The sequence below is a fragment of the Etheostoma spectabile genome, chromosome 11, assembly GCF_008692095.1.
Source record: "Etheostoma spectabile isolate EspeVRDwgs_2016 chromosome 11, UIUC_Espe_1.0, whole genome shotgun sequence".
NCBI classification, from domain to species: domain Eukaryota; kingdom Metazoa; phylum Chordata; class Actinopteri; order Perciformes; family Percidae; genus Etheostoma; species Etheostoma spectabile.
The window spans coordinates 1,173,362-1,199,612 of NC_045743.1; the positions used below are offsets into that span (position 1 = coordinate 1,173,362).

The 26,251-nt window shown below is 42.5% G+C and overlaps 1 protein-coding gene across 1 annotated transcript in view; it reads left to right on the plus strand.

Moving 5' to 3' along the window:
* The first annotated feature begins 3,056 nt into the window (after positions 1-3,056).
* Positions 3,057-26,251, plus strand: part of LOC116698375 (adenylate cyclase type 5) — a 47,256-nt gene continuing 24,061 nt past the window's right edge. Inside the window, exons 1-5 of the mRNA XM_032530295.1 lie at positions 3,057-3,125; positions 6,053-6,202; positions 6,692-6,813; positions 23,307-23,418; positions 25,349-25,476. Coding sequence (XP_032386186.1) covers positions 3,057-3,125; positions 6,053-6,202; positions 6,692-6,813; positions 23,307-23,418; positions 25,349-25,476 — 581 coding nt within the window. The remainder of the gene's footprint in view (positions 3,126-6,052; positions 6,203-6,691; positions 6,814-23,306; positions 23,419-25,348; positions 25,477-26,251) is intronic.

Consider the following 26,251-nt stretch of genomic DNA (forward strand, 5'->3'; position numbering starts at 1 on the left):
CCTGTTGTCCTTGGGTCAAATTTGACCCCTTTGAAAAATGCCTAAATCTGAAATATGGGTTTCTTTTTGAGCAAATTACCACAAGAAATTGATGGGATTCTTTACAACACTCTTTGCAAATACAATTGATCACTTTCATTCCTGACAAAACTCTTTTTTAACTGAAATATTTGGTATAATTCTATATAAAATTAGGGTTACTGACCATAAATTCCAAAAAGTATTGTAAAACTAGTGGTAGTAAGGTGCTGTCAAGCCAACTGCCTGTTTTTGCCATGTGTTAAATCACAATTTTCCTCCTCAGTGGGAATTCAGTGGTTTGTGTGTCATCATATGCAACCGCTTGCTTTGGGCTTCCTTGCTTGCTTCCCTAACCACCGGTGTCCACCAGGGTGTTCATGGGTTACCGCCCCTTGAGGCACCTAAGACCACAGCTCTCCACTGCAGCTTCAGCTAGGACACATTAAACATTATCAATGCCCCCAGCCTCCACAGGGATGCACGAAAAGCTCCGCCAGAGGTGTGAGTTGAAAGTCTGTCAGACAGGGGACTCCTCCAGACGTTCCCATTTTACCCGCTCTACCCGTTTGGGCTTACCAGGTCTGTTGAGTCTTCCCCCATCCCCTGACCCAATTAATCACCAGATGGTGATCAGTTGACAGCTCCGCCCCTCTCTTAACCTGAGTGTCCAAAACATACGGCCTCAGATCAGATGAAACGATTATAAAATAGATCATTGACCTTCGGCCTAGGGTGCTCTGGTACCACGCACACCTATGAGCATCCCTATGTTTGAACATGGTGTTTTGTTGTAGAAAGACTAGCACAGAAGTCCAACAACAGAAAACCACTCTGGTTTGGATCAGGGAGGCCGTTCCTCCCAATCACGCCTCTCCACGTATCTCCATAATCGGCGACATGTGCGTTGAAGTCAGAAGAACTATGGAGTCCCCCACTGGAGCCCCATACAGGACTCCATTCATGGTCTCCAATAAGTCCCAATACTCTGAACTCTTGTCTGGTGCATATTCACGAATAAAAGTCAGTTTTTCTCCTCCATCACCTGCCGGTGTAGGGTGGCGACCTTCTCGTCCACATGGGTAAACTCCAATGCACCAGCGCTCAGCTGGGGGCTTGTGAGTATCCCCACACCCGCCCGGCGCCTCACATCCTGGGCAACTCCAGAGTAGAACAGAGTCCAACCCCTATCCAGGACTATGGTTCCAGAACCGAGACTTTGTGTCGAGGTAAGCCCCGCCAGATTTAACTGGTAGCGCTCCAACAAGGTGATGGTTCCCGGAGAGGAACCGTCACCTTACATCACCTTGTTTTGGGCTGTCTTGGTTGACACGCCTCTTCAACATTGCGTGGAGGTCAGGCATGGTGCCTAGGGAGCGGCAGACCGGGGTGGTGGTTCCGCTCTTCAAAAAGGGGGACCAGAGGGTGTGTGCCAATTACAGGGGTGTCACACTTCTCAGCCTCTCTGGTAAAGTTCAAGGTGTTGGAAAGCAGGGTTCGGCCGATAGGAACAATGTGGATTCTGTCCTGGTCGTGGAACAATTAATCAGATCTTCAGTCTCGCAAGGATCCTGGAGGGAACCTGGGAGTATGCCCAACCGGTCTACATCTGTTTTGTTGCTCTGGAGAAGGCGTATGACCGGGTCCCCTGGGAGATACTGTGGGAGGTGCTGCGGGAGTATGGGGTGGGGTGGTCCCTTCTCAGGGCCATCCAATCTCTGTATGACCAAAGCGAGAGCTGTGTCCGGGTTCTCGGCAGTACGTTGGACTCGTTCTAGGTGACGGTTGGCCTCCGCCAGGGCTGCGCTTTGTCACCAATCCTGTTTGTAGTATTTATGGACAGGATATCGAGGCATAATCGGGGTGGGGAGGGGTTGCAGTTCGGTGGGCTCGGGATCTCATTGCTGCTTTTTGCGGATGATGTGGTCCTAAATTGCATCATTGGCCTGTGACCTTCATAGCTCACTGGATCGGTTCGCAGCCGTGTGTGAAGCGGCTGGGATGAGGATCAGCACCTCTAAATCTGAGGCCATGGTTCTCAGCAGGAAACCAATGGAGTGCCTTCTTCAATTAGTGAATGAGTCCTTACTCCAAGTGAAGGAATTTAAATATGTTGGGGTCTTGTTCGCGAGTGAGAGGACAATGGAGCGGGAGATTGGTCGTAGAATTGGCGCAGCGGGTGTGGCATTACGTTCAATTTATCGCACCATTGTGACAAAAAGAGAGCTGAGCCAGAAGGAAAAGCTCTCAATCTACTGGTCAGTTTTTGTTCCTACCCTCACCTATGGTCATGAAGGCTGGGTCATGACCGAAAGAACAAGATCTAGGGTACAAGCGGCCAAAGTGGGTTTCCTTAGGAGGGGGGCTGCGTCTTCCTTAGAGATAGGGTGAGAAGTACAGTCATCTGGAGGAGCTCGGAGTATAGCCGCTGCTCCTTTTGCGTCGAAAGGAGCCAGTTGAGGTGGTTCGGGCATCTAGTAAGGATGCTTCCTGGGCGCCTCCCTAGGGAGGTGTTCCAGGCACGTCCAGCTGGGAGGAGGCCTCGGGGAAGATCCTAGGTGGAGCTGGTTAATATGGCTTGGGAAAGGGAAGTTTGGGGTCCCCTGCTGGAGCTGCTCCCCCCGCGACCCGATACCGGACGAAGATGGATGGATAGAATAATTCAGTGTGAGCGAGATGAGCTAAACAACTTGCATGAATCAAAGAGGAGAATTATTGACAATTATCTTCCCTGATAATGTTTAAGAAGACTTTGGTTGATCATTATCTAATAATCCGGATAATCAACAGAGACCTCATCAGTTCTTTTCTGCAGTTATTTAATAATCCATTTCTGTGTTCTTACCCTGGGGATGATCTCTGTATTAAATATGGGAACTGTGTTTTGCTGCTCTCACTTTCCCTTTGTGGTAAGGAAAAGCCCATAGGTTTCCAAATAAGGCCTGTATGAGCGCTGGCAATATTAATAGAATAAGACTGCTGCTGGGGAATATTTGTATTGACCTGTTGAAAGACTCTATCTGATGCATGCCGTTTCCATGGCTGTGCGGGGGTGGGATGCTTCGAGGCTCCATGTTCAGCTGCAGCTGGCTCGCTGTAACTCCACTGTAAGTAGCAGGAGCACACCTTTAAATGTCAAATTTGGACAGTTTTAAGCAGGAGTTTGTGTTTTCCACAATTATTTTAATGGTCTTAACAAAAACACACAGGCCTTTACACTATAGCAGTAAAAGCTCCTGCCCCCTCCTGGTGTTTTTGTACCAGGGAACAATTCTCCCCGGAGCAAAATAGTACGTCCTTCCCTGCTGATTACATGCCTCAAACACTTTTGTTATGCTAATAAGCCCCCTTGTGGAAAGGAAAACATAATGATGTCTCTGTAATGCTCTAACGGAGTTTTAGCTGGAGAGAGGCATTTCACCCAAAAGACATTCTTGTTCACTGAATGTCCGAGCTGTGCTAAGTCAGTGCTTTTCGTCAACCTTTTAGGACAAAAAAGCTCTAAATGTGTGCAGATCTGTTACAGGTTTGCCTCTTGAATAAGGACATTTACTTGACTGCAACATTATGCAGGGAAATGATTTGCTGTTTGTTACCTCTCTGTTCTAATACAGTATATTTGGCTTTTCAACTACAGCTGGTTGCACTGAATACGACAAGTCTCATTTGAGATGCTAAACGTATTAACATGTGCTGCATGTGTAAGTTATAATGATCAAGTTCTTCTGCTGGGTTGCAAATGTGGTCATTTTTGTATTCATATAAAACAGAACTATTTCTTAATTCTGCTCTAGCTTTGTAGAGACCGTTGAATTTCCCAATCTTAATAAATCCTGCAACAACACAAAACTGCTTTGCTAGCTCACTCATGTTGTAACTGTGGGATTTCCCAAACTGAATAAGTCCCGCCCGCACAAATACACAAAACTGAATAAAGAATTGTATTCATTACCATGACTGCGGTACTGTTTAGTTCAAAATCATCTAAAACACTAAAGTACAAAGACATAGCGGACCAGATGCAAGCTTTTATTTTGAAAAGTAGAAGCTTGGGGACGTCACCAGCCAAGAGGGCATGAGACGGGAGGTCTCCCAGCTGTAGCCATACCCATCTCGGCCGAGACTGAGTGCCATTATGCACAAAACAAGCCACTTTGAAATTTAGCTGTTTTCATGTATAAAAAAAGTTGGGTGACGCCCCCCCCGAGACTAAAGAAACGTTGGGTGACACTCCCCGCAACAAAGAATAAAAAGACACGACCCTCCCCTATTTTCCTCCGGTGGTCCATTCCGTAAATACCGGAACGATCCCTAACAGCTGAATTGTGACATCCAAACACATTCATATCTGTACAGCGCTGTCTTTATAACCTAATACTGATTTAATAATAATAATAATAATAATAATAGATACAAATACTTTTTAGGGCTTTTTATTTTATTTGATAGTGATGGGACAGGAAAGGGGGAAAGAGAAGGGATGACACACAGCAAAGGGCTCAGGCCGCTGCTATGGACTCGGCCTACATAGGGACAAACTCTACCAGGTGGGCTAAAGGTCGCCCCATAACCTAATACTTCTTACTGTTCATGAAACCTTCATGCTGTTTTTGATTCTCTTGAGAGCTCCCTCGAGGAGAAGATCCTTTTCCCACATTTGCAATAAGGAGTTCCTGAAATGCTATTAGGTAAGAATAGTTCTGTCAAAGTAAATGTTCAAGCAGCCAAAACAAAGAACATAAAAATCTGTTTCTGTACACTTGGGCAACATTGCTTGCCATGGCTTGACTGTTGTTATCTTAAAAAAATCATTTATCTTCTGTGGTTCAATCCAGTTCAGCTTCATGGTGTTTCAGTTAGATAAGAAAGGCAGAAATAGCAAAGAGTAACCTTTTTTAAATTCACCACCCTCTCTCTGTCTCACCTCATTCTTTTATTTTCCTTGGTCTTGCCTCACTTCCTCTTCAGCCAGTCACTACTCCCTCTGAGTGTGCTTGGTTTTAAGCATGGAGACCTGCTGAGGGTTTTTTGACTTGATAAAGACGTGCTGTGTTTGTTCAGTTTGTTCCGGCAACAGAGAGGCCTGTGGTGTGAATGTGATTCAGTCGGCTGATTCCGCCCATGAAATGGCTCTATGAAAAGAATGGGCTGCTGGCTTTGGCTTGCTGCTGGCTGCCAGTCCCATGGCCCTCTGTATGTCTGGCACTGAATGGAAACAATACCTTTTTAGCACTAGTGCCTTGGACACATGACAGATTTCAAGCTGTTTGATAGGTGGAAACTTTGACAGGGTCTATGTAACCTGAAGGTACTAATTTGCTGCAAATGAAAAATTCAAGTTTTAGTGGTAGCTTTTGTTCCATTAGCTTCTGTAACTCGGTATGTTTACATGCTCTCAGATTACTCAGGAAGTCACACAAGTTTAAACTCGGTGCTAAAAATTGCAATATTAATAGGACAAATTATGATGCATTTACCACGTGTTTTATGCTCACATTACTAATTTGGTGTGCAAATGCGTAAATCTGTTTACTTGGGCTATATGACAACATGCAGCACACACATTTACTCTGACTGTTAAGACACATCGTACATAAACGCCCTTAGAAAACCGTCTCCCTGTCTCTTCTGTATCACTTAAATTGAGTAACACCTTGTGGGAAGAACATTTGGAGCTCCAGGTATTCTTACAGAATACCAATCTGTTTGAAAAAAAGGGTATATTCATTATTTTGTGTGTTTAACATAAAACACATCTGGCCCCAGATGTTAAGGAATGTAAATGTAAAAGGCCCTATTGTGTTTTTATAGTAACAGAGAAGTGCATTTTATTTATTTATCTTCAGAAAAGATATCTGTGACACAGACAACAGAGCCTCAACTAGTCCCTGTGTTCAATTGCTTAGGGAAGGTAAATAGGCCGGAAAATATCTCAGCTGGATGCTTGCAATTTAAAGGGTTGTCGTTCACTGTATGTTGGTGAAGATGCCCCGTCCTTGCAGTCTAACTCATTCTCTCTCAACCTCTTCCACAGTTAGTGTCCAACGTGTTGATCTTCTCCTGCACCAACATTGTGGGAGTCTGCACGCATTACCCCGCTGAGGGTTCCCAGAGACAGGCCTTCCAGGAGACCAGGGAATGCATCCAGGCTCGCCTCCACTCCCAGAGAGAAAACCAACAGCAGGTGAGAGAGAGAGATGGGGATGTAAGATTGGAGGAAAGAGCACCAGCATTATTGGTGATTAAATCAAATGAACCTTTTGAATTTCAAACACCCTCTGTAGACTTAAAATATGGATCTAAAAAGTGTACAGTAGTGTGCGTGCTTGTTCTATACTATATCATTTTTATACTGAGAAATTGGTGTGACACACATACAAACCCCAGCCACCATAGCTATGGAGAAGAAGACAAAGATGTGTGAATTACAGCTTTAGGAAATTCAGAATAAGAGCTTGCAGAATTTTAAGTTTAGTGATTGGCTGTTGATGATTGGATGAAAAGCATGTGCAAGTTATTTTTGTTTTACAATGGGGGGGGGGGGGGGGGGGGGGGGGCAGGAAACTTATTCAGGCATGTTAGTCAGTGATGCTTCCTCAGACAGACAAAGCCTCCACCTCCGACCGTGCACTTACTTCCATTGAACTCACTTGCCTTCCATGCTTTCCTGCAGGAACGTCTTCTGCTCTCAGTGCTTCCCCGCCACGTTGCCATGGAGATGAAAGCCGACATAAACGCCAAGCAGGAGGACATGATGTTTCACAAGATCTACATCCAGAAGCACGACAACGTCAGGTAACACGAGGTGGGATGATGAGGGGAAAACAAAGTAAAGCTGCTACAAAAAACATAAAAAAACATTTTCTCAACATCTCTACAAATCCTTTCAAGCTGTGTGTTACCTCTCTGAAGGAGTAACAGTACAAACACACATACATTAAGATACATACACTTATATTGATATGCAATGCAAACCTTTTTGTTTAAGGCGCCATTGAGCGAGTGTTAGCCATAAGAGGAAATGGATTTAATATATCGTAGTACTACGGTATATTACCCTATCACTAGTGAGTGTTCTTTCTTCTGAAGAGTCCATCATGTTTTGTTTTTTAAATCCTCCGTGTCCTCCTCGACTACTAGCAACTGCGTGGCGGAGGGGTGGGGGCTGTGTGCATGGTCACGGAAGGTTTGTATCATGTGGACACAATTCCTCATGGGGGCAGTATATCATATAATAATTTTGAGCTTTTAATCTGCTACTGAATGTAAATTCAGTAAAGTCAGGGCTGCTGTCATTGAACATCTCGATCTGGATCACATTCATTTTGGCCCATTTTTTAAGGTGACTTAAACTTAACTTTTAAACCATGTTTTAGTCATAATAATAATAATAATAATAAAAATACATTTAAACATGAAATAAGTATTTTATCAAAGTTCGGTTAATCTAAAATCTGTTGGAGAGACCTGGATTAGGGAGGGCTATATGCATGAAATAGTTTAAACAGTATCAAAGAAATGTTGCGGAATCCTGCCGAGTTCAAAACAACATTCAAAATGTTGGTGCAACAGAGTTGGAAAATAAGCCATGAGTTAATCCAGGTTATTTCTGAATGGTGCAGCCCACCCACATGCAGAGGTGGAGGAGGGTAGTGCAGGTGTTGCCATGACAATAGGCTGCATGGTATTTTTCACTTGTCTACAGCATCCGTAACCATTCAGAGTGTAATATAATACTCATTTAAAACATAAACTTTGATCACCAGCTGCTGCTGACTGTAAATCAAACAACCAAGAATATAAATGTGTGATATAGGCTATAATACATTCTTAGAGATTTGACCTTAAAAGAACCTATATTCATTTAGAGCAAACATCTTGACCACAGATTTGTATCTTAGGTGGAGCAGGTGGAGGTTAGGAAATAACACCTCCTCTTCACGTGTGCCAGCTGATTGGTTAGGCTTAAACAGGTTGGGTTTGTAAGACTGAACATATGACATGAATACTGTAACGCTCTAAGGACCTGAACCTGTCAACATGATGTTGTGGGTGTTATTTCAGATGATGTCACAAACGATTTGTGTCTGTGAACGGCGAATACTTCCTTAAGAAGTGTTTGATATTGTTCATAAATCATTGTCTTTTTTTATCAATTGTCTCAACGTTTGTGCCACATGCTCAGCCAAACTCACGTAATGCGAAAATTACATTTAAGCATGATTTCATATATCCTTCGATAATATGCATGCGTTAGTATTATTATTTGTATAATTATTCATAATGCTTTTCAGGTTATATGACTTTTAAAATCCCTTCCCTGTGTGTCCTCCTTGAAAGAGAGATTCTGGTAGACTGTGCATTTTTTCCTCCAAGGAGAATGCCATGGAGTCTAAAGGAGACAGTCGTTCAGTGCTACGTTTATCAAAGCACGTCCAGGGTCAGGACCATAGCCGGTCTAAAACATCCAAAGACATGTTTTGTTTTCGTTCAGCTAAGATAAAAGACCGGTGGAAAACTTTGAGGCATGAGAGACAGGTGCAGAAACGTAAGAGGCTCCAACTATTCTGTCTGCTAAAATTAATTGTTTTGATAAGATTAGATGTGTTTTCCAAAACAAGGCATTTTCTCCTCTAGGGGAAACAGGATATAAGACGGGGATGCTACTGTATTAATTTCGCAAGTCGTTGTCACACTGTTACTGATTTATACGTCGTGAAAACTGTTCTTGTCACTTGATTATTTTCTGCAGGGAATAATTAAATCTCACCGAAGTCCAAACCTTGACTCAGTGGTGCAGCTGTCTTTATTTTGTTTCAACAAAGTCTCACTTCCAAAAAATTCCTCTCTTGCTGGACGGAAACTTCCACAACACTCATTAGGTAATAAAGATTCCTAATGTGGCTCAAATATTTGAAGTGCTCTTGTAATGTTTAATGTTTGCATGCAAGTCACCACTGTGGGGTCATTTTTAACCTTCCCTTAGTCTTAAAAATGGAGTGCGAGTACAATCATTTGAAACTGAAGAGTGTAAAACGTTTGGAATAACGGTCTGAATGCATTTAGAAAACTGAAGCCGTTCACAAACACACTTTTGTAAGTGCTTAGTGCTGATGGTTGAGTGATGATGTTCACTGTGTAGACCAATAGATTCTATTGAGCATTCAGCTTGTCAAGATTAGCTGCTTCCAACACCTCTCTATCTCCTCCATGACCTGATGATAGTTTAGGGGAAAGAATGTAAAAGTTTGACACATGAAACATGGCTCGGCCAGTGTTTGTAGTAACTTCCCTCCTATAATGTAGTGTATATCTTCTAATTAAAAGATCATTTTGGCATTTTTAACATGGACCCTATTTTCCCATGTTTTTGTGTCTAACTGACTAATGGGAACATTTTTGTATTTGTATTTCAGTATTGAGCTAGAGCCCTGCAGCCAGGAGCTGTGAAGCGACCTTACATGTAGTCCACTAAAAGTGCTTGCCTTTGCCACTGACAGGCTTGATATTATATGTGCCTGACTATGGAAAAGTTAAAGAAGTTGTTCTTATCCTGCCATGCTTTTCCTGATGCCAGTTCAGTACAGTAACTTTGCTCTGTGTGCAGCTCTCCACTCTTGGAACAACTTTTTTCTTTAGGAAAATGTGCTTAGGTTTAGGATTCATTCTTTTCTTTGGCTGGCAGTAGTCATCCACGCTGAAAATGGTCACTGCAGACCCAATGGTCTACAAGGACTGGAGTGTTAGGATCCAGTTGGAGCTGTAGCACAACTAGCCACAACTTCAGCGTGTCCGTAGTCAAAGTTAACATCTCTGGAAGCTTTGCATGTATCTCAACATTTTGTTGACACGATTCATAAATGCATGTTTCAAAATCTTTTAGGTAGCACCAAGATATGCTTTCTTTACTCAAAACAACAAAGTCCCTAGAACTCTCCCCACTCCAGATCCACACCACTGTCTTCCCAGCAGGTGACCTTGTGAGATTTTAGAACAAGACTTCACCATCTTTCCATAATGTTGTCAGACACGGAGCATGTAAGTTGCAAAACAGCCCTTTTAGTGGATGTCACTGACGGTGCAAATTTGCCCCACAGGGTTACGTTGCTGCCAGTTACTGGGATCTCGTAGCCTGGATAACAGCCGAAGTTGGCCCCGCCCACAACTTTTGAGATTGGGAAGTTTGGTCTGGACTTTATCCGTTGTGGAGCAACAATGCTCAAACCAGAGCTGTTTGGACCAATCCAATTGCCAGGGTGGGTTTTATACGATGATGGACAAATTATCAAAAGTAACGAAATCAACCACATCACCAAAGTGCACTTGGGTTGAATTAAGATGTGTAGATTCCGCCATCACATCTGTTGTAGAAGATATCGACAGCGCATTCATTTTAAAAGAGGAACAGAGAACCACAATCAATGCATTTATCAATCAGAAAGATGTTTTTGCTGTCCTTCCGACGGAATTTGGCAAAAGTTCAACATACATCACATACTCCGTTGCTCTGATTGGTTGTAAGTCTATCCAATTGAGTGCAGAGGCATTTTCTTTCCTGGTTCGGTCGAAACACGCCCCACAATTATAGCCCAATGGAGTATTATCCATGAAAATGACAGGCTAGTGTTCTCGCTCAATAATGGACCAACTCCAAAGACCTGTGTTAACATTAGTCACTTAGACATAAATGCATGGGAAAATAGGGTCCAGATTGAAAAATACAGAAACTACCCTTTTTATTAACGAGCAAGTGAGCTTGACGAGTTATTTTTGACCTTGGAAATAGCAGTAGGAAATACCTCTCAGCAGAAGGCCCACTTATTGGAACTTGGAGCTTTCAGACACATCCTATAGCCTTCATCTGTGGAGTTTGCTCAGTTGTGTCTAAAGACCAGTCATTGATGATTGAGCGAATGGATGTTTAAATATTTTTTACCCGCCACAAAGGTCTTGCTTTGGATGTGGTTGATGTGGATTCCCAAATGCATGGAATTTCCATTAATTTCCAACCCCTGTCACTGCTTAAAGATGGCCTTCGGCGTCAGATCAGAATGGCATCAGTCTTTCTCTGGTCATCCATTCCCTCCTGATTAATGACTTAGACCTCTTCCAAGTCGATGCTTTGCCCAGTTTTGGTGTGATGTTCACAGATGGAAGATGGTTTGATTAATTCAGTCTCTGTTTTTTTGCCCAGTCTTTACAGTATCAGTGTAGAGTCACTGCTTGACCGTATTTGGGTGTGTATTAAATCCCGACTGACCCGAAGGATTTTTAAGATACAAATATTTGGATATTTAAAAATCCGATATTCCAATAAATCGGCCGATACATATTTAAAAAAAATTCCATCCAGAATATAAACCTAATTAGATTTCCCTAACATTAGATATTTGTAGTTATTTATAAGTTCTCACTAAAATAATATAACACTTTGTTTTATTGTCACAACAGAACAGAGGAACATCAAAATAAATGAAAGTTCTGATGAATAAAATGTATAAAAATACAAACTTAAGATATGAAAGATATGATATGAAGATATGAAGTCCTTTGAACAAAAACACAATAATAATTTTTTTTTTATCAGAATCATTTATTTGTCATACTAAATGATTCTGATGAACGAATATTAAAAAGCAACAACTTCTGTATCATTCATTTTAAATGGCAATAAGAATCATGCGAGGAGAGAGGAAATTAGTTTTTAGAGATGAGATGTCATTTACTCGAAGTGTCACGGGAATTTTTCTAGCTGTATGGGCGCAGTTAGCAGCTGCTTTCAGCTGCACTGCTTCCGGGAAGGCTGCTGTTGTGTATCCTCGTTCATAGCTCCTCAGAGATCCCTCCGCCATCATCGCTCCTCAGGGCAGGAACAATTCAGCCTTCATGAAGGAGGGCCAGAACTTACAGTTTAACTGAGGGCCAAGGACATATCAAATAAGTGAGATTCAGCCTGAGAAACAGACGCGTGTGTGTTTCACAGTCAGGTGGAGGCCCAAACCTCGACACATAATAGATGCTATTGAGACCCTTTTATCACTCGGATGTGTCCCTTTTGAATCCTTAAGGGTTAAAGCATCAGGCCATGTACTTGGAGCTCTTGTATACAAAGGTCTTTTCATCACTATTAATGTGATCGTTATCAGGAATTATCCGTTTTTGTTGCCTAAGTTTAAGAGTTCAGTTAAGATTGCAGATTTCTTTTGGGGAGTTGGCAGGGCTGAAAAATGAGAACATTTCCATGGCATGTGACAGGAATTACTGGAACCAATGTGCATTGTGTCACATGAGCACTTATGGATGAGCGTGCACATACAAACGTTTAGCCATTATAACAATGGAGTTGTGTTTTCTGTAATCAAGGGGTGGACACTAAGGTCCTGTTGGTTCACAGTGGATGTCGTCATGACTGCAGCTGTCAGAATTCAGTAATCTGTTCTGTAACTCATTCTTATCCATGAAAAAGTTAATGAGAAGAGCAAAACCAACAGAAATCTGCATTTCCAAGTGGAGCAAACAAAACCAAGAGACACGAGACGATACGACGGTGAAGTGTTGGTTTGGTACTGTAGAGCGTCATGCTGTAGGTTTCTTGTGATTCACAGAGGAGTAGGCGGCACATTGGCTGAATTCTGTCTGTGATCATAAGTGTGTGGTTAATAGGTAGATAACTAGGTGTGACCAGGCCTGTCCGGAGCAGGCAGTGGCTTTTAGTAATTGGGGCTCTGCTGAGAGGCCGAGTAACAACAGGAAGAGAAGTGACAGCTCCCACTGCTCCAACTAAAGAGTAAGAGAGTCGAACCAGAAGGAGGTAGAGAGGGGGAAAGGGAGTCGCTTAGTGTCTGGAGCTTGTTGCTGCAGTAGATATGTATTAGAGTCAGTATGGTTCTGCCCATCTGCCAGTCCTCCATTCCCTTACAGGTACCAGATTAATTAAAAGATTTTAATTTTGTTTTTAATTTTTTAATTTTTTTTACAGATGAACCATAAAAGGCACATCATTAAATCCTTTGATGTAATGTAACGGTGCTAGTAGATTCTAGAGAGTTGAATGTTTTTGAGTCTTTGTCAGTTGTCAATCAAGTCTCCAGGTGATCGAGTCCTACTCACTTCTCAAACCCTCATTCTTGTGATTTAAGTTTGGAGTCTACAGTTCTGCTAAACTGTCTCCATTTGTTTACGCCTCACCCAGGCAAGAGTGAGAATTAGCAGCAACAATGAGTGCAGTGCATTAAATGAGATCTCCATACAGAGCATAAAGTGGTCTCGCTATTCTCAAAGGATTTTATCACTGTTTAGACTGAAATCATTGTCGCTGAGGGTACATAATTGTAGTAGTAATTGTAAATCTATAGTTGTAAGATAGTTTGAATTTCAACAAATGGTACCTGGTGGTATTTGTACATGCTTGTGGCCCAGTAACAGGTACAATTTTGCTCCACCTCTTCCTCAGAGTGAGGCCTCCCATGTGTGTTTGCCTTCTGGAGTAAAATGATGTCTCGTGGCTTCAGCAATGAGGCCAAAATGTGTGCTGACTAAAGTATTATGCAAGATTTGGGTTGGAAGTTTTGATGCTTCCGGCCGGGTCGCCCTGTGAGTGTTTGGGAAATATTTTCAAACAGAACAATGTGACAGTCTGCTGCTGCTGTTATGTAGGCCAGCAGCACCCTGAAGAGAAATACATGGCCAGAACATTGCATGAATTAGAGGAACTGACCCTACCTTTTGTTCTTCATGTTCTAATTGAAATAAGAACAAGAACTGAGACTGTGCAGCAGACGCTCATGGCTTTAGCGTGATGCAGTTAATTATGCACCTGATGCACGTGTCTTACATAATGCCGTTCTGCTGTTGGAGCCGTGCCTGACCTGAGAATCTGTCGTTGCTGAGCAGACCACAACACACATGCATACAGCAGACTACCAACACACAAATCAGTTGATGCTTGCTGTCTTCATACACAAGTAACGATGAGATTGCTCGTCTATCTGGTGTGATAAATACACAGTTTGCCACCATAACGTAATTGTTTTACTTTCTTAACGGATAGATCAAATTCATCTTGAAGGGATTTATTCCATTCTCTGGTCTCCAGATGCTGATAGATACTGTATTTTTATGTATTCTGTTCTGCAGGATGTAGCAGATGAGAGTGGATGCAATACAATAATCTTTATAATAACCAGACAAAGACAGAGGGGTAGATTGAAAGAAAAGAGCAGGAAATGAATACAGCGGTGGATAGGATGTTTAAAAAAATAGGGGTGACTGGAATAATGAAGTAAGAGACAAAGGAAAAAAAAAAATGAGCTGGACAACAATGAAAAGGACTGAGGGGTCTGTTTGAGATTGTTTCCTTGTTGAGGTTAGCGAGCCACCAGCAGAGCAGTGGGGTCAAGCAACAGGGGAGGCAGCGTAAAGGGCAGTGCAGGTGCCAGACGAGAGGGGATGAAAGGGTCAGGCAATGCCAGCACAGCTTTGGTTCAGCTGAGATTTGACCCTGAGACGGAGAGGGGACTGCCATACGGTACTCTCTATTTGTCTTCTGTTTTTCCATTACTGGTTCTCTTTACCTCCGGCTAAGATGTGTCAAGGTATTTTTAGTTTTTTTAATTTTTTTAAAAAGTTTGTATTTGAAATATTAGTTGCTGCACCTTCTTTAAATGATCTTACTAGAACTGTGTGCCAGATCTCATCATCATAGATCCTCTTTCAAAGATATTTACATTACCTTTTTGTTAAATTTATTTTTTAATTTAATTTTTTAATTTACTGGAGTATTTTATGGGTGGCAATCTTTGAACTATTCAATGATGGTCTAGAGGCAGATGATGTTCTCGATCCTCTTACCAAGGCACTTCCACACAACATTTAATACCACCACAAAATATCAGCTTCGGCTTAAAAGATTCAGTTCAAAGAATTTATTCATTTATTTGTATTTAACAACTTGTGACAGGTAGTCTTTTGTGATGAATGTTAGGTGTTTACTCTGCTGTGCATTATTCCTGTATTATTTTCATGACATTGTGTTCCTTTTTAATTTGCAGTCCGTAAAAGTTCCACGTTGTGCTGGCGTCCTGCAGTTGCATCAGTGGTTAAAGGTTAACAAGAAATCCCCTTTTGGAAATGAAAGTCTCTTTTCATTTTCATGATGAACAAAATCAACAGAAGAAATCAGTGTCAGAGAATTGTAAAATGAGTTAAGATGTTAAATTACCAGTTTGAATGACATAAATGTAAATGAATCAAATCCAAATCCTAACATAGTATTTCGTACCCCACAGACATTGCTGCCTTTGTGTCTGTTATGTCATCAAAGGACATTACCATGCTATGTTAAATGTGTCCCATAAGTATTATGTTAGAATACCACTAATGACTTTATAAATAGCTATAACTTGGGCTACATGAGGTTCTACAAGAGTACAGTTACTGTATGGCTGAGGGATTTTTATTGACATACTTTTAACATGTAGCACATATCTTCTGTCGATATCTGTGTGAAGCCCGCAGCCTATTTCTGTAGTTTTGTGGAATTAAGCTAACAAGTGAGCAATGCAGCTAATTGGACCACACTTAAAATAGTTACCTGTTTCATTTATCTGTGAATTCAGCTTTACATTTTCATTCCTAACCCAGAATATGAACAGATCTGAAACCAAAAAGAGAATTATAGATGTATCTCCAAGGCATTTCTCTGTGGTTATTATTTTCAACCCTTTCAGATCTGTGTTATCAGTTGGTAAAATGATTGCCTTTAATCCATGTGGGTTCAAAGGACACCACATCAAATAACTTGAAAGCATGGTGTCCTTTACATTTCAGCTATATTTATTTCATCAAAATATCCAAATGTCTTCGATCTTTCCACTGTGAGACTCCCATGCCTTTCAGTTCAGGATTTCCTCACTGCAGTCACAGTCTCTTACTAAAAAAAATCGCCAGGATTTATTGTTGAGTACTAACTAATGACTCATCACTATGGGAACAATTAAATGGGGCTTAAAGACCCCAGGTCTCTTTGTCATACCCTCTCTTGCTCTCATGCTTTTGTAATTCCCCACCCACTGTCGCCTCTGATGTTACATCAGGCTGTTAGAAGTGGCCTTGCTCTCTGCTTCACTGTGTCAGTGGGGAGTGTGGGGAGGGATTGGTAATCTGTCAGGAAATCTGAACATCATGTAGTATTTGTGAAGTGTGGATAATGACGCTCTGTCTAGGTGCTAGGTGCTGTCAGCTCCTGTATCTCTGCCACGCGGGTGCCCACAAAGTCCTTGAATCGGCCGGACCCAGATCTCAGCCATGTCAGCACTGTTGTGGAATCAGACCAAAGGGTTGTCTGATCAATGTGGATGGTCAGCTCCCTCTTCAGTACCTGTAAGAGCAGCACAGAGTTCTAATCGGGGTATAGAGTGAAATCGCTTGGAAGCAACTCTGGAACGGACCATCAGGAATGATAGATACACTTCACCGTGTCTGTCAGTGGTCCGTAGGTACGCCACTGAGCCGTAAGTCTCTTTTGAGGCGTAACAAAATACATACACCTCTCTATGAAGACTGGAGGTATCCACGTCCTTCGGCAAGTAAGATCGGGGAAGGGTTACTTGAAGTAAGACTTGTAGTTCTTCTTCCCAATCTATCCACTGCTGCAGAAGCTCCCGCGGTAGTAGTGGATCATCCCATCCCCTGTGTTTGTCCCAAAGTTGTCGGACAATTATCTTAGCTCTGTTGGTGAAGGGTAGAATGAACCCGTAAGGGGTCGTACTGACACGCCAGCACCTTGTAGATATTACGATTGTGGGGACACCGTACTCCACATAACAATGCAAGGACATCGGTGTGGAAGAGCCAGCTTAGCCCTAAAGTAGATTCTGGGGTATCTGTCGGGTATCTTGTTCTGAGCCAGCCATAACTCAACACAAGCAGAGCAGCTTTCTTCTGGTAGGTGACTTATTACACCTGGTTCGTTGCTGGCCCACTGACGCAGATACCAGCCTATTCTTGGCATTATGGCTCATAATGCTGTGAGGCTTATACAGTACCATTCCTCACAATCTTCAGCTGGAACTTCCGGTCCACACTGACAGAGCCCGCCTTTATAAGTTTCTCCATCTCCACTCTGTAGGCTTCTGCCCATGCAGGGTCTCTGCTTAACACTACTGCCTCAGGTTTCTTAGCGGTGTCCTTCACACCATGGAGGACAGTGATAGGTTGCTTAACCTTCCTACCCTCAGGCCTGGACACCTCAGGCGTTCCTCTCACAGCTAACTGTCCTTCAGAGTCCTGGCACCAAGACTCGTATTTCAACCACTCTGAAAGATTAGTTAAGGTGTGGGTTTGTGTACCTTGATGGTACATGCAGCGGCGAAACTCAGCTATGTCTGGTAAGTCAATCACAGCAGCAATACGCCTCAGGGCTATCTGTTGTGGTTGGCCAAACTTGTCATTTAGGGCAACCATTGTGTCCGAGAAGGGTGTTGAGGAGTAAAGGTAAGCATCTGCTATTAACCTGGCTTCTTTTAGTTGCAGGTGATCGACCAACACTTGGTATTTAAACCGCTCAGATGCATCATGTGGTAAAAGGTTCTCCAATGAGATCTTGAGCCGTGCAAACTTACTTGGGTCCCAACTTGAGAAGTTGGGGATTGTTGGGCGTGGCCCACAGTAAGTTGGCTCTGTGATGTTGGAGTTATGACCCTGAGATGATCTAAAGGGCAGTGGCTGTGTCCATGCCATGCCTTAATGTTGCTGTGGGGGCGTTGGGTTGCCGCCAACCTCACTCCATTGACCAATATAAGCTGTAGGGTACTTGGGCTCAGCCCAACTTGGGCTTGGGCTGAGGTAGCCTCAATGATTGACCTCATAATCTGCGTAGCGCAGACGTAGGTGAATATGCCGTTTAGGACGTGCACCACTAGCAGCATACTGTGGATGTAGTTCCATCTCTGACGTAAACCCAGTTATCCGGCTCGAAGGACCATCAATGAAGTGATGATAATGGGTAGACGCTCAGTCTTGGTGCTAGTACTGGGTTTATCACCAGGTTCACTCAGGTGTGTCGGCCAGAACACCACTTCAGGCCACTTATTCCAGAGTATGAAATAAAGAGCTGAGAGATAGTTCTTATTCTGATTATGTATTCCTCTTTCTTGAGTTGTGAGGGTAATTCTGAGTGTGATTTCTTATTTACGCACACTCTGAAGTAAGTTGCCGCTCACAACTACTATCCAGCTGACCACCTAACTCTATCATACTGCTTATTAACTGTGTGACATCCCCTATAACAGGGGTCCCCAAACTTTTTCCAGTGAGGGCCACATAACTTTGCCCTTCTCTGATGGGGGGCCAGGGTCAGTTTCTAACAGAAAAAGTGTGACAATCGCAGGGGCTCTAAATGTAATCATTTATTGTTTTCCAGAAAACATGCTGACACTCCAGCGCACCACACATATCCAAATATTAATAACCCTTTCTGAGATCAAATAACCCTCTCTGGGTTCTTCACAGAATAAAATAACGCAGAAAATATATAGGCTAATAACACTATTTATGAAATAAATAAAAATAAAATAACCCTCTCTGGGTTCTTCACAGAAAGAAAGTTATGGTGTGCCGTGCACAATCCTAGGTAAAAGTTCAACTTCACTTGTCAGAGCAGAATCTCAAATGTCTCTCAAAGTTCTTGTGTTCTTTCCTTATAATCCAGTTTTGTATGTTCCATAGGCCAGCCCAGTAGACACCACTGTAGGCTCTCTCTCATCAACTTCCCTCTGAAAACCACAAAGCAAACAGGCTAAGAAACCAAACTAAGTGATGCAGCACCTACACAGCACAATGCATTTCAATACCAGTATGGTTGTGGAGATGGATTTTATCCCAATAGATTTTATTATGATTATATTTGTTCATACTCAGAATGACTACTTTAAATCAGAAAAGTGAGCTTACCTATGTACTGTATGTTCATCAGTGTGAACTGTGGGCCTGCATCTGGCTGGTGAGAAGTTGAATGTCCGGTTCCATTCTAGTCACGGCCAGTCTCAAACACTGATGCAAATGTTCATCTGTCAATCTTGATCTCGTTGGAGTTTTCAAGAGTTTCATGCGAGAAAAGGTTTGCTCGCAGATATACGTGCTGCCAAAAAGTGTGCACATCTTCACTGCGTGTTTTTTTATGTTAGGGTAGGTGTCATTTGGGAGGGCGGCATAACAGTCAATGAGACTGTTGGGCTTGAATGCGTCTTTTAGAACATCACAGTTCTGTAACTCGGCCAGCTCAAACTGATAGGAAGGCTGGGCTTCATCGATGTCTGCAACAAAAGGGTTCTGAAAAAGACGGATTTCTTTTGCATGAACATGTAGTTCACGGAATCGTACACCGAACTCCGCCTTCAGCATTTCCAGTGCTTCCACACACTTTTCACCTGGGAACGCGACAGCTGGCTTCTCTGCAGAAAAGCTTTGGGTAGCAGGGAGATGGGTGAAGTTGTGCTTTTTCACTTGTTCCAAAACCAGCGCTAGTTTCACCTCAAATGCTTTTATGTGGGAATACATGTCGCAAATGAGTTTCCCCTTCCCTTGTAGCTGCAAGTTAAGGCCGTTCAGCATTTCTGTCACGTCTGTTAAAAATGCGAGGTGCCATTTCCATGCTGGGTCGATCAGCTCTGGGACCGTTTTGCCTTTTGACTGAAGAAATGCGTTGATTTCAGGTAGCAGCTCGTAAAAACGTCTCAAAACTCTGCCGCGGCTCAACCATCGGATCTCTGTGTGGTACAGCACATCTCCGTACGCAGACTCCAGTTCAGACAGGAATTGTTGGAACTGCCTGTGTTTAAGTCCATTTGCTCTGATGAAGTTTATGCACGATACCACAACCTTCATGACAGAATCCCACTTCAACACTTTGCAGCACAGCGCTTGCTGGTGAATTAGGCAGTGTACTTGTAGCGGGGCGGTGAGACCCCGTTCTTCCATCTCCCGGTTCATGCGTCCTATTAAACCCCGAGACGCGCCCACCATACTAGGGGCCCCGTCAGTCGTGATGCTGGCAAGCTTTGCCCAGTCCAGATCCAACTGTTGCATGGTTTGACATACTTTGTCGAAAATATCCTCCCCAGTCGTAGTGCCTTTCAGGCTTTGTAGGGCTGCCAGCTCCTCGCACATCTCAAGGTTGGCGGTAACTCCACGAATAAAAATAAGAAGCTGCGCGGTGTCCTGCACGTCCGAGCTCTCATCCAGTGCTAACGAAAAAAAGTCAAAATCTTTAGTCTTCTGCTGCAGCTGGGCATACACATTACCCCCAATTTCTTCAACGCGTCTGGTAATTGTACTTGCCGACAGACTCACGGCATTAAAGTCATCTTTCTTCTCGGGACAGACCTCTTCCACGACAACATTCAAACATTTCTTGACACACTCTCCTTCAGTGAAAGGTTTACCGCAGCTTGCTATCAGCTGAGCAACATGAAAGCTGGCCCGAACCGATGCTTGGTTCAGCTGAGTTTGCCGCACAAATGTAGTCTGCTGAGCTAACAGTCCAGTTTTTAGCTTTGAGATTTTTTTCTGCTCGCATTTGGCCTTGCAAGCTAGCATACTTGTCTTTGTGACGGGATTCATAATGTCGGCGCAGGTTGTATTCTTTGAATACCGCCACCTTCTCTTGACAGAGGAGACAAACAGCCTTTTCTTTGAATTGAACAAAAAAATAATCGTGTGTCCACTGCGGGTTAAATACCCTGCATTCTGAATCAATTTTTCTCTTACCCAACCTTTTTGCCATTATTCCGTTCTGGGGGGTGGGTGGGGGGGTCACGTTCACGTTCTATGACTGGGGTATGGGTGGCCATAAGGGTCAAAATGCGCTGGGGCAAAGTGAGGTTGTAGTAGCATTTTTTTTCCGTCTCTGGTATTGTTCAGGGGGCCGGTTCAAATGTGGAGGGGGGCCGTGTGCGGCCCGCGGGCCGTAGTTTGGGGACCCCTGGTCTAGAGTATGTCATCCTTCCCTCTGCTTCTGATTCTCTGCTTCTACCCAGCGAGACAGACCTCTCTCTGAGCTCAGACACATTGGTCAAGCGTCTGCTTTCACTCGACCTCCCATGCAACAGTTCACAGAAAGCAATCAATTCTTCTCAGAAATGTCTCTGTACCCCAGAGCGGGGACTCTTAATCCTCTTCTGCCTGAGACCTAAATTAAGAAGATTTAGGCATCTTGAAACCCAGGTTCATTTGAACACGGTGTTGCTCTTTAAATGTGGCCAGCCAAGAGAAAAAAAACCCTGCTGTAACCCTCAGACAAAATGAGTGTCAAACCCAGAATGAAAACTCACATTTTTTTAACATGGGAATAAATCAACATAAACACTCCCAACACCTGCCCATACAACAATCACGCCATGTTCTTGGCTATGTCACAGACAGCTACGTTGCGAGGTCTTAAACCTTTGTCTATTTATAGATGTCTCTTGTTCTTCCTGGGGGTTTGACTCAGAAAGCTACTTCTATGTAGTAAAAAAAAAAAAAGGTTGCAATATCAGGCTTCACAACATCATACACTGACAATTCTTTAGTTCCCTGTTGGCAAGGGCTGTTGATTTTCTTAGGTGGTCCTTTTTGTGGCTAAAACACGTTATTTAAATATAAGTTTGTTAAATACGCTGCTTCCCCGGTCCACAGCAGAACATTGCTTAGCTTCCTGGTCTGCATGTGCCGACCACCATTTACTGTAGATAAATGGTGTGAATAAGTACCTCTTACAACCCCATTTAAAAAAAGAAAAAAATCCAAACTATCCCTTTAAGGTGAAGATGGATTTTCTTTTTCCTCAAAGGTTGTTTAAAGTTAATTTGATCATTGGGGGTCCCCTAAGGAGCTGAGTCAAGCTCCTTAGGTGAATCATTATTGAAGTTAGTGCAATGAATACAATGTTCAGCAGTATTAAGTAGCATAAGACACAAGGCATAGTCTTGCCTTCTGACTTATGAAGTTAATCACGTTCTACCCCAGGAGAAAATCAGTGACGACAGATTAATCATGCTTATTGAAGAAATGTCGAGCCAGAGATGTGACTTTGTGTGGTTGACGGTTATGTTGCTTTACAGAACAACTTGAGCCATTCAGGACAAGCTGCTGGGTTTTATCTGTAAGTGTGCATGAGGCCAACCTGCCTCCCACAGCTAAGGCTGAGCATATTGCTTTCTCTACCCGCCAACCTGGTCTCTTTGTCCTTGTTTCTTATGGTTTAGCCCGGCAAGATCATCTGTCCCGCAGATGTGCCAGTGTTAGGAGGGTAATGAAAATGCCTCAATCACAAAATTGACCTTTGGTATATCGGTGTACTGTGTTCTCAGGGCATGGAAGCTAATTTCCCTACAAGTGCAAAGCTACTCACAAATGTATTAGGTCTCTCTCTGTTATGCAATCACGCATGCATACACCACAATCTCACACCGCTCACCTCCATCAATGACTTCAGGGGTACATCTTGACCAGAGTCATTTCAACACTCTTGTCTGGTGTATCAAGCTCAAAGGACAGAATGGTTTCTTTTTTTATAAGAGTTTTTAGGATGGTTATAGGCTGTAGCAAAGCAGGTACACTCAGTTATTTCAGTAAATGAATATAATAATAATAATAATAATAATAATAATAATAATAATAATAATAATAATAATAATAATAATAATAATAATAGTAATAAGAGATTCACAACTCATTTTAAATTTACTTTTACAGATGACACTGGTGTTTTTCCTAATATTTTCATACTGAAAAGTATAAATCAAAGTTAATGTACACTGTAGAAGTTTTGTATGTGTAACCAGAGCCTGATATAGGCTATATACCCTATATATATATATATATATACTGTATACCCTATTCGTCTATGACTTACAGTATAACTCTATTGTAGTCTACAAACTATTAAAAACACATAAAAAGGGCCATACCGTTGCACTGGGTTCAACAAGTTCAGTCAATGTGACTTGGCATGCCTTTACCAGTTTAGAGTTTATCACTCTCAACTTATCAAACTAGCAAAAAGGTGTGAACACAGAAGCATGCTCAGTGACATGTGCCTGACTTGGAACCATTATGCTGTGCTGGGCTGTACAGTACATAGGCTAGCGTCAAAATAGCTCACTTGAAAGGTAGCACATGTCTGTCTGACAAGACAAACAGTACAGTTAGGAGAGATGAGGACTGCGATGCAGAGGAAATTGGTCCTTCCAAACTGGGATAATAACAATTGTCAATTTTTTTTTTCTCTTGTCTTTGTGTTTCTGCAGTATCTTATTTGCAGACATCAAGGGTTTCACCAGCCTGGCATCCCAGTGCACAGCCCAGGAGTTGGTGATGACTCTTAATGAACTCTTCGCCCGCTTTGACAAGCTGGCAGCGGTAAGAATGCAAACTCACACATGTATTGTATACTTTATGGAACGGTCACAAACTGTGCTGACATTTCTGTTAACATACTTTTATTCTAAGAAAAAGCATGTTTGTTTCTGTTTTGTTTTGAGAATAATAACAATTCAGCCAATGCAAATGTAAAAGATGCTTAAAAGGACAGCAAGCTAGAAAATGTTTGCGCAGAGATGCAGACCGTACGTGGCCCTCACAGGTGATTGCTCTGCAGAGCTGTTGTACCATTCTCTTAGTAATATACCAGTTTAGACCACTGGTGATGTTGTTGTCATCATAGTTTAATGTTGAAAACTGTCCAGCACATGCTGTGCCTGGCTCAAGGCTCACATAAATGCCAGACAGCTGGGAGAGAACTAGTTAGGAGCACAGGCTGCCCAAAAGTAATTCAAAGACTAAGGAACAGTCCATCTCAAAGCTTGAGAAGTGGGTAACACGCTCTTGAACGTACTGTTCACAAGGATGACTCGAGGAGGACAAACTGATAATATAGTGCTAAATAATCTATGACATAGTTGTTGTCTTTCAGGAATATAATAATATTTGTATTTATATTGACAGAGGTGGTGCTGATACATCAAACAAATACAACTGCCACCACAGGAGGGGAACCAAGTATTAAAAAATAAATTATATCATGAAAATGAATGGAACTTCATATCAGGCACTCTCATTTCTTCTTTTTTTTGTGATCAAATTTTTATTTTTTACTTATTTTATTTGGTCACCCTCTTTTAACGTTCTTACTTACTAAATAAAAAAATCAGGCAATGCTAGCATGAATACAGACATGTGCACAGAGCTGAAGGGCATCACCAAAATATCAACTTTATATCTGCCATCAATATCCTACAGCCAGACATGTGTTTGTAGGACATTTCTTATAATCTTAACCACAGCTTTATAAACGGCACATTCATGAATATTGACATTTTCTTTTTCTTATCCAGAAGCTTCTTTGTTTGTCCAGCTGATGCTCAATGTATGTCATTTGTTTATGAAAGGTGAAATGATGTGCTAATCAATATTTATGAGTGAAACGGACATAATAGTATTATAAACCAGGATCGTTGCTACTGACACTTTTATGTCCATGCCAGATGTACCTTGCACGCACGCACGCACGCACGCACGCACGCACGCCCTGTCTGTGCTTTTTACACAGTGGGTCTTTTGTATTTTCCTAGAGCCATGTGCTGGAGAGATACTCAGGTGGACATCATGAGACGCAGTGTTCTCTAAAGCCCTGCAGATACACCACACACACACACACACACACACACACACACACACACACACACACAACACACACACACACACACACACACACAAACAAACGTATAAATCCTGCTTTACTTGTCCATGTAACAGTGTTTCATAGCTGCTACAAATACAACTTCACGTTACAGACTCATCTCTGAGGCTGAATGCCCTTGTAAAGGATCAGTTGACTAAATTCCGTATCTGATCTCACTTACCTCTAGTGCCCGTTTGACATGCAGATAGTTTGGGCTTTCAGTGTCTTCATATGGTTTTAACAGGAAACTTTGTTACAGCTGTAACATTGATCCAGTTAAATCACCATAATAACATTTGTTCAAGGTCGGAGTGGGATAAAACAGTTATGTGGTTGTGGTTTGGAAAAGGCATTTTTATTTAAATACATACAACAGTCCTCAGGACACAAATACACAGGCACACACACACAGATGCTTAAAATCCCAGGTCCCATGTGTCCTACCACCTATGACCAGTAATATTAAAGGATGAATGAACTTGGTATGTGAATAGGACAAGCTGTACAGTTTACTAACCAAGGTGAAGTCATCATGTAACACACCAGAGTAAACTCTCCCTGAGTTTATGAGCTGGTGTACTTATCCAGTAAGTTGTTCTTTTCTGACAGGAGAACCACTGTCTGCGGATCAAGATCCTGGGAGACTGCTACTACTGCGTATCTGGGCTGCCAGAGGCGAGGGCCGACCACGCCCACTGCTGTGTGGAGATGGGGATGGACATGATAGAGGCCATCTCGTAAGTAGTCCCTGGGGTTAACAGGGCATCGCTGGCTAATGCATGACTGCAATTAAAATAGCTAAATATGTAAAATGGTCATAGAAGCTCTTGTTTCAAGTCGGCTTCAGTAGGGGGTCATTGGCTGGGAAAACTGCTCGACGGACAACTTCCAGATGCAGTTTTAGTCATATTTCATGGGATTTTTTATTAGCCGTAGGAGCGGTTATAAATAATATCACTTTGTATATAGGAATACTTTTCTGTTATACATCCAAAAACCCTCCCCAAAGATCCTCTGCCTCCTCCAATGTTTTTTTATTTATTTTTCCCAACAGGCCCCAGGTTTCTAAGCCATCGCAGCTGATCTGCCTCTGCTCTGTTAGCATTATCCTCTCTATTTATTCATCCGTCCATCTGTACATTTTCTGTACGTGTTGATGGTGCTCAGAGTGGTAAGGGTCTGTATAGGACCCTATCCAACCATACACTGTGCTAGTTCTTAAAGGAGAAGTTAGAGGTTTTGAAGAAGAAAATAAACCCACTAATTACACAGTGTCCCAGCACCCAGAAGTTGATTTCCAAAACAGATTAACTTAGACTGTCTTCAGTAAAACCTCCAGGTCAAAGCTGTGATATTAGTCCAATTTGCAGCGTTATCTACATATTTAGCTGGCAGCGGTAATCTACTCATAACAACTGCATGGCTGCAGCAATGGGGAATGTGTTCTGATGACCCTTGTCCACTCAGGTCATTCGTCTTGATCATTAAAAGCTGCATTCTTTCTTTCAAGTC